This window comes from Orbicella franksi, chromosome 14 (genome assembly GCF_964199315.1).
Source record: "Orbicella franksi chromosome 14, jaOrbFran1.1, whole genome shotgun sequence".
Classification (NCBI taxonomy): Eukaryota; Metazoa; Cnidaria; class Anthozoa; order Scleractinia; family Merulinidae; genus Orbicella; species Orbicella franksi.
This window is the reverse complement of record NC_138158.1, coordinates 10,257,350-10,274,075: the sequence shown is the minus strand read 5'-3', so window position 1 is coordinate 10,274,075 and position 16,726 is coordinate 10,257,350. Positions and strand designations below refer to the sequence as shown.

The following is a 16,726-nucleotide window of genomic DNA, read 5'->3' as shown; positions in this document are numbered from 1 at the left end:
TTTTGTTTCACTTCAAAAGATGTCTCTTTTCTAAGTCAATCTTAATCAGCTTCTCTAATGACCCTTTTGAAAGTTTCTCAGTGCAGCCCAACAGCTTAATTCTCTATAGAAAGATCAAGACTTTTTTAAACAGATAGATTGCGAGAATACAGAAAATCATCGACTTAGGAGATTTTGCTGATGTGCTACTAAAATCTTAGATCTAATACTAAAAGAACACTATACAATTAGAAAGGAGAATTTATGTATCCAGCGAAAACGAGTGAAACACCGATGTAGTAAGCTAATTAACATTCGCCCCTAGATAGCAACAGACCGAAACAAACGGAAAAATTTACGGTCTAAACTGGATCGCGTCGTTACGTAAATATATGACGCAGCGTCATTTTCTCGTCAACTTAACAAAAAGTTGTTACATCAGTTTATTTAATGAATGTTACTCGTAAATTGGCATTCCGATATCCAACAGTCTTACTGAAGGCAGTGTTCCATCTAAACACAAACTTTGACATCTCCGAGACCACATCTACGTTTGCAGTGAAATATGGCAAGCTCTGTTGCACCATCAGTGGAAGGCAGTTCATCTACAGAGTTTCCACTTCGCGGTGTTCTGAAAACACCAGGAAACTTCCGACGCCGAGCACTGCCTAGCCCGCCATCATCGATCTTACTGTCCTTGGACGAAGATAACTTTAACACGGTAACTCCAAACATGGAGAACTCGTACAAAATGCGTCCCGACATCTCGTTCAATTCCGACGGAGCCCGAAAGCTCGCCGAAGACATTTTGCGTCGCACCTTCCACGGAGTGAGGTACGAGCGGGAAAAATGCCGAGAACTGGTTCTTAAAGCGAGCGAGGAATTGAATGATAGTGTAAAGCCTTTGGGTTCTAACAGATTCAAGTTTGTGTGTATGGTTTATCTGGGACCGCTGCAAAGTGTATTGCTAGTCGTGTGATGGATGAGAGATTTGATAGATGTGCGACCGCCTCCTACAGGAGTCCTTCCCTGTATGCCGTAGCCACGATTTATGGTATATATCGCGAGTAGCTTCATGTACAAACAAATAAAGTGTACCCCGGCAACAAGTTTGGATATAACAAGCAAACCTTATAGCTGTGTCACTTTGTAACACGTCGTCTAGACTTTTTCGTGTTAACAACGAGCTCATCTCATTGTATTTGTAAATCCTGATGAGTTTTTAACCGTGTATAAAGAAAGATAAAGATAAATGTAACGAATTTCCGGCTAAACGAACATGTTTCCTAGTTCAACCAGCAATTTATTGTAAATAGCTAACACGAGACGCAATGCAATGAACCGTTTTCGTACGCGTTTTGAACAAGTCGCGACAAGGAAGACACCTAGAATAAAAAAAGTAGCCGAAAAAAGTAGCTTGGCGAAAGAAAAATATCTTTTGTGACGTTTCGGCCCCACCTTTTCGCTCTAAATGTAGGTGCCTCAGTGTTTTAAGATAAGGCCATTAGATCTATTCAGGGAGTAAATATTATTAGAAAAAAAAGTCGTGTTCTTTCATAGAGAGCGTAAAATTGACATTTCGAACCACAAAAACAAAAGTCTGCGAAGCCAGCTCGTTTGTTTTTAGCTAGCGTGAAAGTTTGCTTTTAGCTGTTTTAAAAGATTCAACCCTCAAGAATTCCATTTGACCACAGAGATGACTTGAGATTGGTGTGATGATTGATTGTCACTTGGGCGCGAAAAATTCAAAACTGCGGAGCCTCAACCACGCAGATCTCTTAGAGAAACGACATCAAATTTCAAATTTCCAATCTTGATCCCGGGCTCTCTCTTCTTGGCCTCCCTTTGACAAAGGAGCTCGGTATCGAGCTTGTCTCAATCTCTCGAGTGGGGAAATGAGGGCCGGAAAAAAGGCATGCGGGCATCTTTTTTTGCCTTGTACAAACTCAAGCAAACTTTTGTAACGTCTAAAACATGAGCCAGGCATCTCCGTCGATTTCATACGTATAAAGGAGATCCTTTCTTTCTCCCATCTCCCCATCCCCCATCGGAAATTGAAATAATACGGCTGAATGTTACACTAAACGTTCGCCAATCAATATTAATAGAAATGGTGTCAAATAATGAGATGTCAGCGGTTTTGTTTAGTCTGTCACAAAAACTTGTTAACACGCATTCTCTGAAAATCAAATAAGACTTTCTTTAACAAAAAAATTCCTCTAAATGTAAGAAACTTTTGGACAATGTTATGTATAGCTTCAACGATGGTTACTTTGTTGCTAAAGCTTACTGATTTTACAGATTCAAATCCCAATTATTCATTGTATGTTTAGTTAAGGCCTTATCCACCCTACGCCGGAGGAATTTGAGAACGAAGGTTTTACTCTGAAAACGCGCCGTCAAATGTTTTCCGTTCACCCTACGCCAGAGGAATTTAAAAACGCAACAATCACCGGTCATTTTGGATTTGTGTTTTAGGAAACCTCGGTCAGGGAAATCACGTGATTATCGTGCTGTCATCGTTTTCAAAAAGCTCTGTTTTCAAAATGATATCCGTCTACACGAAAACGAAAAGCCGGCGTTTCCAAATTCTCCCGGTTTGAGAAGCGTTTTCGAAAAGCTCCGTTTTCGTGACGGATTAGTGTGGACGGTAAGCTTAACCGTAGAAACAAAGCTCCATTTTCAAATTCCTCAGACGTAGTGTACATGTAGAAGGGGCTTTATTGAAATCCCTAGCGACGGTTAATGGCTCTTCAACGTTGTGCTAGCTGTCGTGTTTTTGTCTTGAGTAAATAAAGTTGTTACTTAATTAGCCAATACAGCACTTAACGTGTTTTCGTAGAGGCCAAAGGTGTGTGTTGGGTTTCTCAGCCTAGTCTCCGCCCGTTCCCAAAAGAGTCCAAAATTGAAATCTTCAAATCTTTCGAAAAGTGCTGTTGATAATATATTATTTGCTTTGTATTTTTTAACTTGCTCGCCTAAAACACTGATTTAAATAACAAAGATACCTAAAGTAATTGTGCTGCGAACGAAAGGCAGAAGCTGCCCCGTCACAAATCAAAACCTTTTGCCTTGTTTACTTTAAAATTGTTCTGTAGTCTAGTAAGTTTTCGTTGGCCTAGTTTTCATTCAGAGGCTCTTTCAAAAGTCATTTCATGTTGACGCTCGAAAAGTTTTTATTTTACAATGAATGTAAATTGAATTTCCTGGACAACAAGCGACGAAATCGAAAAATCTCTGGAGAAAACAGTTAAAGGATTTTATTACAACCAACGAAGATTTATTAGCATATCGCGATCAGAGAATTATGCCTCTAACAACGGATTTTGTCTCGAGATTTTCTCTCGAATCAAGCTCGTCTTCGTTGTGGTGGTTTGTAGTAGTGTCTGCGGGCATTGCGTTGTTAGCAAACTTCGTAATTGGCTTTGTACAACAGACGAAAATGGTTGCAAGATCAGTGGTTGGTGTACCCGGACCTGAAGGCCATTGGCTTAAAGGACATCTCGATTACGTAAGTTTGGTCTCTTACTATTTTAAATGTACTTTTAAAACTTAACTTTTCCACTGTGGGCTTGAAAATGTCTGATTCTACCTCATATACCAAATAGAACGTGGTGTTCATGTTCTCCTTAGAACCGAGCAGGTGGTCTGTATGGGAGAAACTTAACCGAGGTCTTGAGTGCAGACCGACCGCAGTGAGGTCTGTACACACAACCGAGATCAATATTCTCACATGCACACCGACAAAGCTCGATTAATAAGATGTTTATTATATGGCAAACAAGAACAATTTAATTCTTTTAATGTAACTGGTATGTACTTGCTGTCATTGTGATTACGAACGGCGATGAGCTGAACTTAGATCTGCCACCGTTTGCTCGTCCTCTTTACTTTTTTTTTTTTTTTCATTAGGCTTTTTGGCAATTCCATAAATAAATGTTCTTAGACGAAAATAATCAATATTTTTGCATTTTAGTTTGCAACGTTACACCGCAAAATGTAACCAGTCTAGATGCCGGTCCAGATGGGAAAATCTAGACCGCGGTATATATCGATTTCAGCCAATCAAATTCGTGAATTCGGTAGTTCCCAGTCCTTGTGAGGCAGAGCCATATAATGAAAGAAAATAATGCACGCTTAACGGCAGTTTTTCTAGCCCTTTTAAAAAATGCATTATTTTCTTGGATAGGATAGGAATGTCATCTTCTTTCTCGCTTAGAATATGCCATGAAAAACCGAAAAGTTTGCGCTGCAGCACAACATCCGGGATATACTTGCTAAATAATTTCCAGGCACGCTCGGTTCCAATGTGTAGTTACGGTGTCTGTTTTAAAATCGGATAAATCGTCCTTAGTTTGGAACGTACGTATAAACAATCAACTAAATTATGTATGCGCTTTCTATAACATGATGTAAACAATAGCGTTAGCATGCAAGTATCTGATTTGGAGCGTTTTCATACTGGTGTTCCGAAAGAATAAAACATTTCTCCTTCGGTAAATAAATGAGTTCTTTCCTAATACAAACATACCCTATTGTTTGGTATCCCTAAAACATGGCGGCCATAAAAAGGCTCAACGGCTAAGGGCTGCAAGTGTTAAATTGAACTGGTTTAGCCTTATATACTTAGCTTAACTCTAAACTTTTCGTTTCCTCTTTTACCTTTCAGAAAGCAGGATCCTTACATAGTTGTCGTCTATGAAGCCTCAAGCCAGATTTTGAACAGACTGATGTAAGAACAGTTATGATAAATTTGTGTTCCAGATTTTCATCTCAGCTGAATTTTTTCCATGATACATTTTTCCGCCCCCACCATATATGGAGACATTTTCGTCAGCGAATTAACAAATTGAAGTCAGTTTTTTACGCGTCTGTCCTCTTATTGATGATAAATTGCGTCATAACATTGTCAAAGTGGTTCCGCAGTAAACTGACGTCAATTGTTTTTTTACAATAGCAAGACCCCAAAATGGTCAAATGTCGGGAATTAATGAGGCGAAAAGACGCCGTAAACTTGCCGTAAACGAAGATAAGTGAATTTTATTCAAAATGACGCCAACATTGTCAATAGCTTTTCTCGCTTTTTGATTGGCTGCTTAAAAAAGTCCATAAAATCTCATTGGTTACAAAGTTGACAGTTTGACAGCTGAAAGTTGAACTTAAAAGCTTGCATAAATTAAAATTTTATCCGTCTGTACTCTTAATAATGATAAAAAAAAGCCAGTGAGTGCGCGAGAAATTAGACAGTTATTGTAAAAATAATCTCTTGCAAAATGTTACTGTTAGTGACATATCGGAGACATAGTGCTCTGCCAGACTAGAAACACATTCTTGCAACTATTTAGTTGTGAGCGATCTAAAGATATCCAATCTCAAAGGAGCCAGCTTGTAAAGCAATTTAACGATGATAGAATTTTAATTGAACTCAGTGAATAAAACCTTGTCCTTTTCATTGTCATTAACAAACCCAGCAGTTTAATTATGTTATGTACAAATCTTTCACTACAGTCTTTGAGACGGTAGTTGATATCTACATCATGCGGCCATCTTTGTTTCAAGCAATTTAGTGCACGCTAGTTCAGCCTGGAATAATTATAGTTGTCGACAATAGTGCTCTAATGTACTAAAGCTGTGAAAAACGCAAAAATTTGTGGACTCAGTTGTTGAACACAAATAACTGTCATTTACTCCCTCTAGACAAAAAAAAAGGAACCGTAGGATAAATTCACTGCGTTATTTGCTTTCTTACAGGAATCCCCATCTTCACAATGATAACGTCTATAAATTGACTCCTGATGGAAGAAAGTTTTTCAAGAATTGTGCTTTTGCTCACGCTAAAGCGAATGAACTCATCAAGGCCAGAAGAAATGCTCTAAAAGATAACGTAAGTCTAAATACAATTTTTATATCGTGGCTTTTCTCACATAAACGGTCAGCCTGTTTGTAAACAGGGTAAGTTAGTTAAGGGTTATGAATATAGTTCTCTTGCCCGGGATGGCTTAGTGTGGATGGTGTTTCTCCGACCAGGAACAACTCTTCTCCATATAAACAGGGCCTTAATTTACAACAAAAGACATATAACAATCTATGATTGCGTGCACGCAGACAGAGCGCAGACAGTCACGCAGACAGAGCGATTCATTGATGCTACATCAGCTTATTTGAATATTTTCCTTCTACATCAGGCAGAGAAGGAAAACCCCAGGAAAAAGAAGCACTTAGACTTTCTGGATATCTTGTCAGAGGCAAAGGTAAAGACTTTAAACCCTGTTAGTCCCACCCTATAGCCAAGTGTGGAGGAGGTGCAAGCTAATTATTACTCATTGCCACACGTTTCTTTTGTGTAACCTTCGAAAATTTGGTTTATAACATCAATATCGTATCCCTTTTTAATTTTGATCAAAACGGTTATTCTCATCGCTGCCTACTTAACATTGCATTGCATTACAAAGAGAAATTTTGCTTTGATCAATTACCGACCTGAAATGGCTGATCCCTCGTACTGACTGCAAAGTAAAATCTACATGTATACTAACAGACTAAAGTTCTGCACACACAAGTGGAAAATTGCCAGCAACTAGTCCCTGCAACGAGTCCCGGGACAATTAAGACTACTTTACGAAAATCTCGTTATTTTGCTGAGTTTCCCTGAATTATGCTTCGTTAGGATGAACAAGGAAACGGCTTGACAGACGAAGAAATTGTAGGGGAAGCTGTGACGTTTATGTTTGCAGGACACGATACAACGGCCAGCGGTATGTACTTATATACAGATTGTCCTCTATGTACGTTAACCCTGAAAACTGCTCGGTGGGAAATGAAACTGAAATTTGATCATCTCTTTTATGTGGGACTGGACAGTGTTACATGTACTTATAGAGTTTTTATGAAGAGTGATGATTTCCTTTTTTTCAATTACGATTAAAACGCAATTTTTGGCTAGTTTGTCGTTGTTGTTGTTTTGATTTTTTCAATACTGAACACGCTCTAAACAATTAAGCGAAATTTTTAAAACATCCCCCAACTATGGTGAACAACATGAACAACAACAACAACAACAACAAAGTCCCACCTCTTATTTACCATAGTAGGGTTCAGGTTCAGCCCACGGCAGCGTTAAATGTGGCAGAGACCTTCCTGGGATTTTGAAGCCGGGATTAATCTGAAATTAACTTAAGTGATTTACCTTGGGAATATGGCCTGCGTGAGAGATTAACTCTCTTATTCTTCAGCCTCTCTGGTCAATAAGACGCTTCATTTTTTATTACGTTTCTCAGTTATTTCGTGGACTCTATACAACCTGGCAAGGTTTCCAGAACATCAAGAAAAGTGTCAACAAGAGATTGATGAAGTGTTTGGGCACAAAGAGGAATTGGACTGGTAAGGCCGGGAACTAGAGGTTATTCATAGTTAAGGAAAAAGTTTCAAACTCGGGTTTCTTAATAAAAAAAAAGACCATCACATGAAAGTATTGGGAAAATAGCTTTCGTTTGAATGATCATAAACTGAAGTTTTGTATATACTGCAGACGAACCTCGCCACAACGGCCACCTTGGAGACAGAGGAAAGTGGCCTTTGTAAAGAGGTGGCCTTCAGTGGAGGTCAGACTGTACAGGCTTAGCAATATAAGAGTCTTGTACAGCATAGTTAACTACACCACTTGAAATTACTATTCGTACCAGTCCCTTACTAAGCGAGTGTAACTAAGAGCTCCGTTTCTCATTTCAGTCCAGTTCGTGTGAGACTCCTATGGCTCTTGGCAACTGCAACATGTTGTCTCTCTTTCTCGCTTGCTTAATAATAACATAATAATAACTTTATTTAAGTGTCAAATGTATTTAGCACTTTTAAATGTGCTAATTGGGGACACTGTAAATAAATAAATATTTCAAATATAACATAAACTAATAAGAATCCCAACTGGTTGGAGGCTGACCAGTTGGCTGGTTACACAACGCGGTGGAGGAGTTGAACTCGGGGCTACCGAGAACAAATCCACTGATAGCGGTTTGGTGGAGGATTTGAACCAGGGACCTCCAGATTTCAAATCCAGCGCCCTAAACCACTCGGCCACGCCGCCTCCACTTGCGCGGTAACGTGCGTCTTCACGTTACCGCGCTTCTTATTTCCCCTCTCTTCCTTTCCCTCATATACTTTTACACTTCCAACGCCCTCAAGCGCGGGCGCATTTATCCATCTCTTACTCAGCGAACGTGATAGGAACTGTCGCGAGTAGTGAGGATATGGAAAATACGACAATCTTTTTCCGGTTGTAGTTTCGTCTGTATTTTACGAGTGGTGTGTTTTCCAGTAAAATACTCGTGTCTATATAATAATAAACTGTACCTCACTAAGGTGCTATTATATACAAATAGTTTTCACTTGAGTTTTAATATACGTGTAGATTGTAAACTACTCATAAAACAGAAACTGTTTTCAGCGTTAGCCATCTGTTTCCCAGTCAGTTAATCCCGTCGCAAGAGATTGGATGAAGGCATGTGTTGGTAGTTCTTCAGGATACTTAAGCTCTGTTTTGTTTTCACAGGAAGCAACTTGGCAAGCTGAAGTATCTACACATGTGTATCAAAGAGACAACAAGGATCTTTGCTCCTGTCCCCATCATCAGTCGCACATTGAACAAGACGTACGAAATTGACGGCCATCTTGTACCAGAAGGTACTAACCTTCCCCTAACCTAACCGGAACCCTTACTCTGGTGCCATATGTGGGTTGAGTTTGCTGTTGGTTCTCTCCTCGCTCCGGGGGTTTTCTGCAGTACTCCAGTTTTTCTCTCTCTTGAAAAACCAAAATTTCCCAGTACTTCAATTTCCTCCCCCCCCCCCCCCTCCCGGAACATCGCACTAAAATTTCCAAATTGCAGTCTTAGTCGATAGATTCTTGTAAATGACCAATCAGAAACTTAGTTTAAACAAGGAATTTTATAATTTTGACCCTTAGTCACTTTCTTCGTGGCTCCTTCTAAGCTTTCAGTTTTCTTAGCGCCAAAAAAACTCTTCAAAAAAAAAAACTCTTGATAGCGCTAAAAAAATTTCTTCGGAAATTTACGTTACCAACTAGATTGCAAATTGAAATTGTAGAGTACTTAGTTTTTTTCTTACTTCGTATTCCACTGTGAAAACAACGACCTGAATAGGTTCAGTTTCTCTTTTTTTAGGATCGTGGGTGATGACCAATGTATACGCTTTACACCATAATCCACATGTCTGGAAGGATCCAGAGGTTTGTATTTATAGGGCACAAATAGCGCTTCTTGAAAATGTAGCTCAAAGTTTTCAAGTTGGTCTTCTGAAATCTGCCTCAGTGTTTATCAGGCTTAACAATCCTTGCTCCTTTTAGGTTGAACTTTGATGAAAGCCCACGATTCATCAGTCTTTAAATTACACATGGCTCAGTTATTCCGTCATGAGTTTCGCGGGTAAACTAGTTGAAAAATTTGATGTTCCTGACAGTTAGGTTTCAAGTGACTGAATCTCACAAGAACTGGTCTAAGATATGAAGAAAATGTTATTTGATTTCAAAAACTGGATGCGAATTTTTTCTCCTGATTTAAGTCGTTTAAACTTTCCAGACGCATATATGTAAAACACGCTGTTCCTAGGTCGAAGCTCACAGTTTTCCTCGAGTGTCGCTCTCAGAAAATTACTTGCTTCTCGGAGCAGATAATGTTTGCGAAGAAATATTTGTGTATATATTTTTTGCGCCAAATGCCCTCTACTGGTTATTTATACAATTGTAATCTTGTAATGCGCTTGTCAATATAAATCTGAACAGGAACATGTGCAGAATCTAGAAAAGGTTCCCTTGTACTTGGAGTGTGCGTGTATTGCTATGTATAGCAACTATTGCGGGAAACGTTAAAAACAGAATTAAAAAAGTACAAAAACAAACATTTATCTCTTTCTTGCACAGGAACTGCATTGGACAAAACTTTGCCTTGTCGCAAATCAAAGTCTCCTTGGCAATGATCCTTCGCAAGTGAGTATTATGTATTTTCTTGATTTTGTTCGTTCATGATCAACCGGAAATGAAAGCGCTTTCAAAAAAGTTCAAAACATGGCGAGCACTTTAAAGGAATTCTCCCTTGCTGCAAAAATGGTCCTAGATTCCTGGAGGAATGGTCTAAGATTAAGATTTTTTGAAAATTACTGAGGTATATGCTTGAAAATCTTGGCTACAGATGTTCACCTGAAACGCTAAGAGACATTTAAAATTCCCTAAGCAGCGCCACTTTGGTTTTTATACGCTTGATACATTGTTCAAGAGAAGATAAAACGTAAGACAGTTAGTCCCACATGTAGGCCTCATTCCCAAGTTTATCCTTCTCAAGTTATACGTTACTCTCGGTTTCGTAATCCCAGTAGGGTCTTTGAGTAGCCAATCCCATTGGCGGGATTGTACTCACGTGGACATCCTAAGCGACTTTACACGTAATTTTACTATCCACGAAAACATCCACGCAACGATCTTAATACATTTTCAGAGGAGGAACTGGGTGCCATGTCCAAAAATAACCTATGACGGATTACTTAAGAAATAAGGCCACATGGGAATTAACTGTCTAACCCATCATCCTCTCCTGATTAGTTGCTTGCTTGCTTGCTTGCTTGCTTGCTTGCTTGCTTGATTGATTGATTGATTGACTGACTGACTGACTGATTGATTGATTAATTGATTGATTAATTGATTGATTGATTTTATGACTGACTGATTGGTTGACTGACTGACCGACCGACCGATCGACTGATTGATTGAGTAATTGATTGATTGATTGTTTCATTCATTCATTCAGTCATTCAGTCAGTGATTTTTTTTATATTTGCACAGGTTCAAGTTATCAGTTGGTCCTGACAACATCGTGCCAGTTGATGACCTCATTCCGGAGCTTATTTTACGAGCTAAGAATGGAATCCGGGTTAATATTTGCCCTCGGGCTTAATTCATACTTAGTTGATATGTTATTAATTGCTCACCATAGTTACCAGATCAATCAATGTTGACATTCAAGAGAATCTAAGTTACGCTTACTTTACTCAGGGTTAATTTTTCAACCAAAGTTCCTTCACAAACATCGATTATGAGAGTAAACTGTAAACTAATCATTTATACGTTAAATCATAGATTTCTGGTTTATTCCCAGGCTTTACTTTATTAGAAAGTAGTTTTAACCTTCGAAGGTGAAAGCAAACTAATACGCTCCGTGGCTTATTAAAACTAAGGGGGTGGGCGATATGATTTGAACCTCCCTTCCCCTAGATTTCTGTAAATTCCAAGAAGACACATCAAATTTTTTTTTGCGTTTTATTGAAAACCTTCAACTTGCTGTACACGATGAATGGATGAAGAGCTCATCATTATCATTATTGTTATCGTTATCATTATCGTTATAACTATCGTTATCATTATCATTATCGTTATCACTTATTATTATTAGTAACCTTAACGTTATCGTTATCGTTATCGTTATCATTATCATTATTAAGAGCTACCAGAGGTACATCGCCCATTCTAGGTGATATGCTCCTGGAGCTACTAAACGTTGTAGCATCACAGGGTAAATCCGATTTTCAAAACCGGGAAAAAACTCGAAGAGCTGGCATCCATCCCTCCTGCCTTGTATATCCGTGGGGAGTGAAATGGAGGATGAATACGCGAAGTAAAAATGTCAAAAATTCAATCATTGTTACCAAGGCGACGTAATTGCTTATCGAGTGACGTCACCTGGCCTGTTTTTGAGTCGCTCAAATTTCTCTCCAATCACTTTGCAGTCGGTTGCCTTAGTGATTATGATTGACAGCAGCGAAATTAGCCAACTGCCGGGTGATGTTTGAATTTATAATTTTTCACGATTTAAAAATAAGTTGAAATGTATTTGGTGATTCAATAAAAAATTCTTTGATTTATGGATTTTTCTCCCGTAAATGGAGTCATGTTGGTTTTAAGTCTCCTTTACAAACCATATTTTGGTCGTAACGTAACATTCCTCTTCAGTCAGGAAAGAAGGGGAAAAGAATTGTACAGTCTTCAACTACTCTCGCTTGCACTCGAAGTTACTTTAACTTTCACCTTTCGCATTTCCGTCATTTAACTTTTTCTTATGGACCCGCGGTTGTTCGTTTCGAACATGAGGACTTGCAAAGAGTGTGGAGAGCGGAAGTAATGGAATTGGTCAGGTTTTATGTATTATCAACAAAACATGTTTTTAACTGGATCACTTTGTATGAAAAGACTTACATCACAGTACCTATTCTGGAAGTCACAGATAATTCTAGACATCTTGTCAGCTGCCGTGTGCTGTTGCAAAGCTAGAGGCGGTTATTCTAACGTGTATGGAGCGTAGTTGCATAACTGCAAAGCATTTTCTTTCTTTTGTGTAATTGCATTTTCGACCACGAAAAACAGAAAATAGATGTTATTGAAACAAAGCGCGGTCCGTATTTGAGGATAATTGGTGTTAGAGGTTTTTTTCGTACAGAGCCGCATTTAAAATTCGTACGTGAAGAAGCTAAGGTTCTTCACACCACCCCTCCCTTTTCTGTCTTGTTTCATTATAGATCATAGTTTTGGACCATCAGTGGCTGAAATTAATAACACCTACAATGTTTCCAACTTCAATTTCTTGGCTCAAATAAGACTGTTAACTGCGAGAATTCGAAGCCAACATTACAAGACTTGGACGTTACTAAAACTGATAACGGGGAACCGGGTACGGGAGTCTGGGAACGAGTGTACAGCGGTAATCCGCCTAAGAATTCAACATGGCGGACAAATGAAAAGAAAAGGGAACAGAAGTGTGAGGAAGTGTCAGGTTGTAAACGTGGGCTTCTACTGGCTGTGCCCCAGAGTCCAATATGATACTGGGTTAAACAATGGATGAAATGGCGCCTGGGAAGAAAATCGAATCGGTATTATCACATGCTTTCCTAATAGGTCAGTACAAAATGCAGACTGCAGACCGGGTGCAAATTGTAGACAGGTACAAAATGTAGACTGCAGACTGGGTACAAAACGCAGACAAAGAATAAAGACTGTTTTTCGTCTGATACGTGACATGTCATCTGAAAACATACCGAGTGTCACGCAGTCGCTTTTTCGCGGTCATCTTTCACCAACATTAGCATTGTTGTGGAATATTCCTTGATTGTTTCTTCATATATTTTGTCTTTAACAAAGCGGCCAGGCCACAGGTTATTTATCTGCTGCTCACCTGATTTGCCACCTGACTTACCGATCTCCGAAAGGCCGCCACGCCGCCGAATGCGAAGACAGCGGACGACCCACGTTCAAAGACAGTCATGTGTTATGTCACTTGTCCTCGAAATCATATTGCATGTTGCTATTTTTAAATATTGATATGACAGCTAGCGCATAAAGTGAGAAGACATGAGAAGACTATGAAGGCTTGAAATTCTATTTAAGAACGACTGTGGCCTGACCGGTTGGGGACGTAGCTTGTGACAATACTGATTCGATTTTTCCCCCAGGCGCCTTTTCATGCCTTGTTTATCACAGTGCCAATCGGACTCTACTCTAACAAGAACGTTCTGGGCTCATGATCTGGGGGCACAGCCGGTAGAAAGTCACGTTTACAACCGTAGCACTTCCTCACATTTCCCCAAATTGTTTCCTTTTCTTTTCCTTTGTCCGCCATGTTGAATTCTCAGGCGGATTACCGCTGTACACTCGTTCCTAGACTCCCGTTCCCGGTTCCCCGTTCCCCGTAACCAGTTTTAGTAACATCCTACAAGACTTGCCTGATTTTGATATTCGTCGCTACATTATATTACAGATCTTTGCTTGAAAAAGGAAATTGCATACTGGATTAAACAAAAATTATAATTTTAAAATAAACATTTGCTTTTCAATGATGCCTTTCTTTTCCTCCGTTTTTCGGGATCAAAAACTTTTAGGTCGGGATTAACCATCGACCAGCTCTTGCCGCGGCAGACTTGTCACCCACAGACTCATTCACACACCCCCCAAAATCCCACTGACCTGCCCAGCTATCTTGTCTGGTCTAATGCTTAGTCTGACATTTCGAAATAAGATAAACATTCATTCGCTTGTAACATTACTTCAGTTTCTGGTAAATTTATGTTAATTAGTACATCATTAAGTACATCAAGGTATCTAAATATGCAAATCAATCAACATTTACACCTTTGCTGCATGTATTATATCAACCAATTGAGTGATAACATCAAAGCTAACAAAGCTAAGTGTTTTGATTCTGCGATTCGCTTTCTAGAATTGCAAACAGATTTCCGTCCAAACTGAAGCGACAAGAAATCAAACGAGTCGAAAAATTAAACCTCTCAAGAAGTTTTTGGAGACGACAGCATGTCCCGCTACAACTCCTGTTCCGTCCTTGGGGCAACTGTACAAACAAACTCTTCCATGTTAAATGCAAAAAACTATCAAATTCTTGGAACAGGGATTAGTATTGTCAATGGCTTTCTATCTCCTGTGGCTGTTCTCGCCAACTTGCTAATCCTGCTAGCGTTGTGGAAAACATTGTCACTACAATCGGCATCAAATATTCTCGTCGCATCGTTAGCCCTCGCAGATCTTTGCGTCGGATTATTTTTACAGCCCACGCTAGTTTTCATAAATCTCGCCGCTCGCCATGTCTCTACCCACGCTTTCTGCGTCGTGTTCCAATTTCACATGTTCCTTGCTTATCTGTTCACAGCATTATCGCTAGGAACGCTGACTTACCTGTCCATTGAGAGGTCCATCGCATTGCACTGGCACCTGCGTTATTACGAGATAGTCACTAAAAAGAAAGTCGCTGTTACTGTAATTCAACTCTGGGTGTTTCAATTTGTAATGAATACAATCATTTGGTTTGCTATCGGCAGCTATTCCATTCTAGTAGCTCTGTCGGTCACAGGCGCGTTCTGCTGTATCTTGGTGATATGTTACATTTACATCAGTATTTGGAGAATTGTAAGACGACATCACAACCGGATACAAAGCGATCAGATCAGCGATCGGCGATCAGGTCAAAATGCTCTGAACATGTTAAAATACAAAGCAAAGACCTACACCTCACTGATGATTTTAGAACTGTTTGCTTTATGCTACTTTCCTTATCTGTGTTTTGAAATCGCGAGACTGGCTCGAGGGGGACACGATTTTATCGACATTGCGGAATATTCCATTTTGGAAACAGTCGTCTTTGTGAACAGTTCTTTAAACCCCATTATTTACTTTTGGAGGGTAACACATCTGCGACGTGCTGCTTGGAACTCTTTAAAGAGTCTTAAAGTTTGTCATAATGACCAAAATTGGTAAAAAGCTTCTGCAGTTAGTCGCACCTTAATTAAGAGATTTGGTAGTGGTGTACTTTAGGGGAATGTTCAGGGGCACCCGACAGATCGTTTTGGTAAATCGTCTGTTTGGAAGGCCTCCGGTCTTTTTCGATTTTCTTACGAGAATTTTCACCTCAAACGTGATATCGTGATATGAGAAATTTAATGTCTGTTATTTTCAGGTTGATAAAAATATCGTTTGGAGTACCTTAGCTATGATTATCGCAAAGACCGAAGGTTTTCGAGAAATGGGCAAAAAAGCCCCAATAAATTGGCCAAAACGCAAATCCTCCTAGAATGACCAAATAGGTAATAAGCTTATAGCACAGCCTAAAATTAACCTGCAGAGCTCCAGATAGCCTAAAACAGAAAAGTGTCGTTGGTGCCCCTCGATTGTGTATAAACATTGTGCGAGGATTTGGAGAACTGTACGACGTATCACAGGTAGTTGCAGAGCGATCAGACGACACCATTAAGGCTAAAATTCTCTGAGGGCTTGTAAAATACAAAGACCTATTCTCTTCTGATGATGATACTTGTTTAAGGTGTTACATGTTCGTTGTCTTGAGTTAAACAATAGACCTTTTTACGTTTAGTTTTTCTCATTTGCATTACAATGTAATTCACACTGCATGCGAGACAACTTCGGGCTGAAACAACAATAAACCATTTCCGAGTTGCCTTTTCCCTCTGTTTTAAAACGAGTTCTGGTGCACAACCTTTCATATGGAAATGATGTTTGATTTGCAAGACAATGAACGTGCGAGAAAATCTCATTTCAGTAAATTCAGTAAATAAGGTTCTGCACCAACATTCATATTGAAACAGAGGTTACATCAACGCGGAAATTGCCCGCACCAGTCCAGCCCGACTCTTTCCTTTGTTTTGAAAGTCCCACTGTGTAACTTGCGTTCCAGCATAATTAATTCCGTACCTTGTGACCGGATCGTGCAAAGGGCCTATTTTGAACGGCAGATGTAACTTTACATTGATTAAAGATCTTTTTTGACAACACAAGTTGATTAGTATAAAAACTCGTTTCATCTCCTTGATGTGTTTCAATGCCATACACCTAGTAAACAGGAAAGTAAGCATATGTAGAACTTTAAACAAGTGAACGTGGTGAACTTTAATGTAAGGAACATAAGATAGACATTATGGCAGACATTTTGACATTTCCTGTGTCTGTAAGGTGGTCAAAAATTGACTTTAGGCAACAAAGACATTATTTGGTAATTTTTTTTCCTATTCAGTCCCGCGAGGAAGGCACATTAGAATCACATTTCGTCTCAGATTCAAAACTAAAAAAGATTAAATATCAGTGAAGTAGCTTATTATGTCTGAGTTAGAAAATGTTTAAGCGAGCAACCGGAACGATGATCGTGCTGGTATACGTTGGATCAATAGTGATCTAA

General features: G+C 39.3%; 3 protein-coding genes and 1 pseudogene across 4 annotated transcripts in view; all 4 read left to right on the top strand.

Annotated features, from left to right (window-relative positions):
* The window catches only part of LOC145468063 (uncharacterized), a 146,041-nt pseudogene that overhangs the window by 85,327 nt on the left and 43,988 nt on the right, over positions 1 to 16,726 (top strand). The gene's annotated exons all lie outside the window — the stretch shown is intronic.
* On the top strand, positions 545 to 958 carry LOC145468761 (dynein light chain Tctex-type 5-like). The gene has a single exon (XM_081452458.1). The coding sequence runs from the start codon at positions 545 to 547 to the stop codon at positions 956 to 958; it is 414 nt and encodes a 137-aa protein (XP_081308584.1).
* Positions 3,121 to 11,293, top strand: LOC145468760 (cytochrome P450 4B1-like). Its single transcript, XM_081452457.1, has 11 exons — positions 3,121 to 3,518; positions 3,892 to 3,899; positions 4,596 to 4,711; positions 5,731 to 5,863; positions 6,165 to 6,230; positions 6,647 to 6,734; positions 7,257 to 7,359; positions 8,525 to 8,655; positions 9,155 to 9,325; positions 9,837 to 9,975; positions 10,825 to 11,293. The coding sequence occupies exons 1-11, from the start codon at positions 3,287 to 3,289 to the stop codon at positions 10,934 to 10,936; spliced, it is 1,299 nt and encodes a 432-aa protein (XP_081308583.1). The 5' UTR covers positions 3,121 to 3,286; the 3' UTR covers positions 10,937 to 11,293.
* Positions 14,254 to 15,806, top strand: LOC145468958 (histamine H2 receptor-like). Its single transcript, XM_081452675.1, has one exon. It carries the CDS (start codon positions 14,338 to 14,340, stop codon positions 15,292 to 15,294), a length of 957 nt encoding a protein of 318 aa, XP_081308801.1. The 5' UTR covers positions 14,254 to 14,337; the 3' UTR covers positions 15,295 to 15,806.

What these genes read in the sequence shown, in the direction of transcription:
- LOC145468760 (XM_081452457.1), top strand. Translation starts at nt 3,287, where the DNA reads ATGCCTCTAACAACGGATTTTGTCTCGAGATTTTCTCTCGAATCAAGC. An exon ending in CAGATTTTGAACAGACTGAT is followed by an intron (nt 4,712 to 5,730) that starts GTAAGAACAGTT and finishes GCTTTCTTACAG; the next exon opens with GAATCCCCATCTTCACAATG. An exon ending in ACACGATACAACGGCCAGCG is followed by an intron (nt 6,735 to 7,256) that starts GTATGTACTTAT and finishes TACGTTTCTCAG; the next exon opens with TTATTTCGTGGACTCTATAC.
- LOC145468958 (XM_081452675.1), top strand. Translation starts at nt 14,338, where the DNA reads ATGTCCCGCTACAACTCCTGTTCCGTCCTTGGGGCAACTGTACAAACA.
- LOC145468761 (XM_081452458.1), top strand. Translation starts at nt 545, where the DNA reads ATGGCAAGCTCTGTTGCACCATCAGTGGAAGGCAGTTCATCTACAGAG.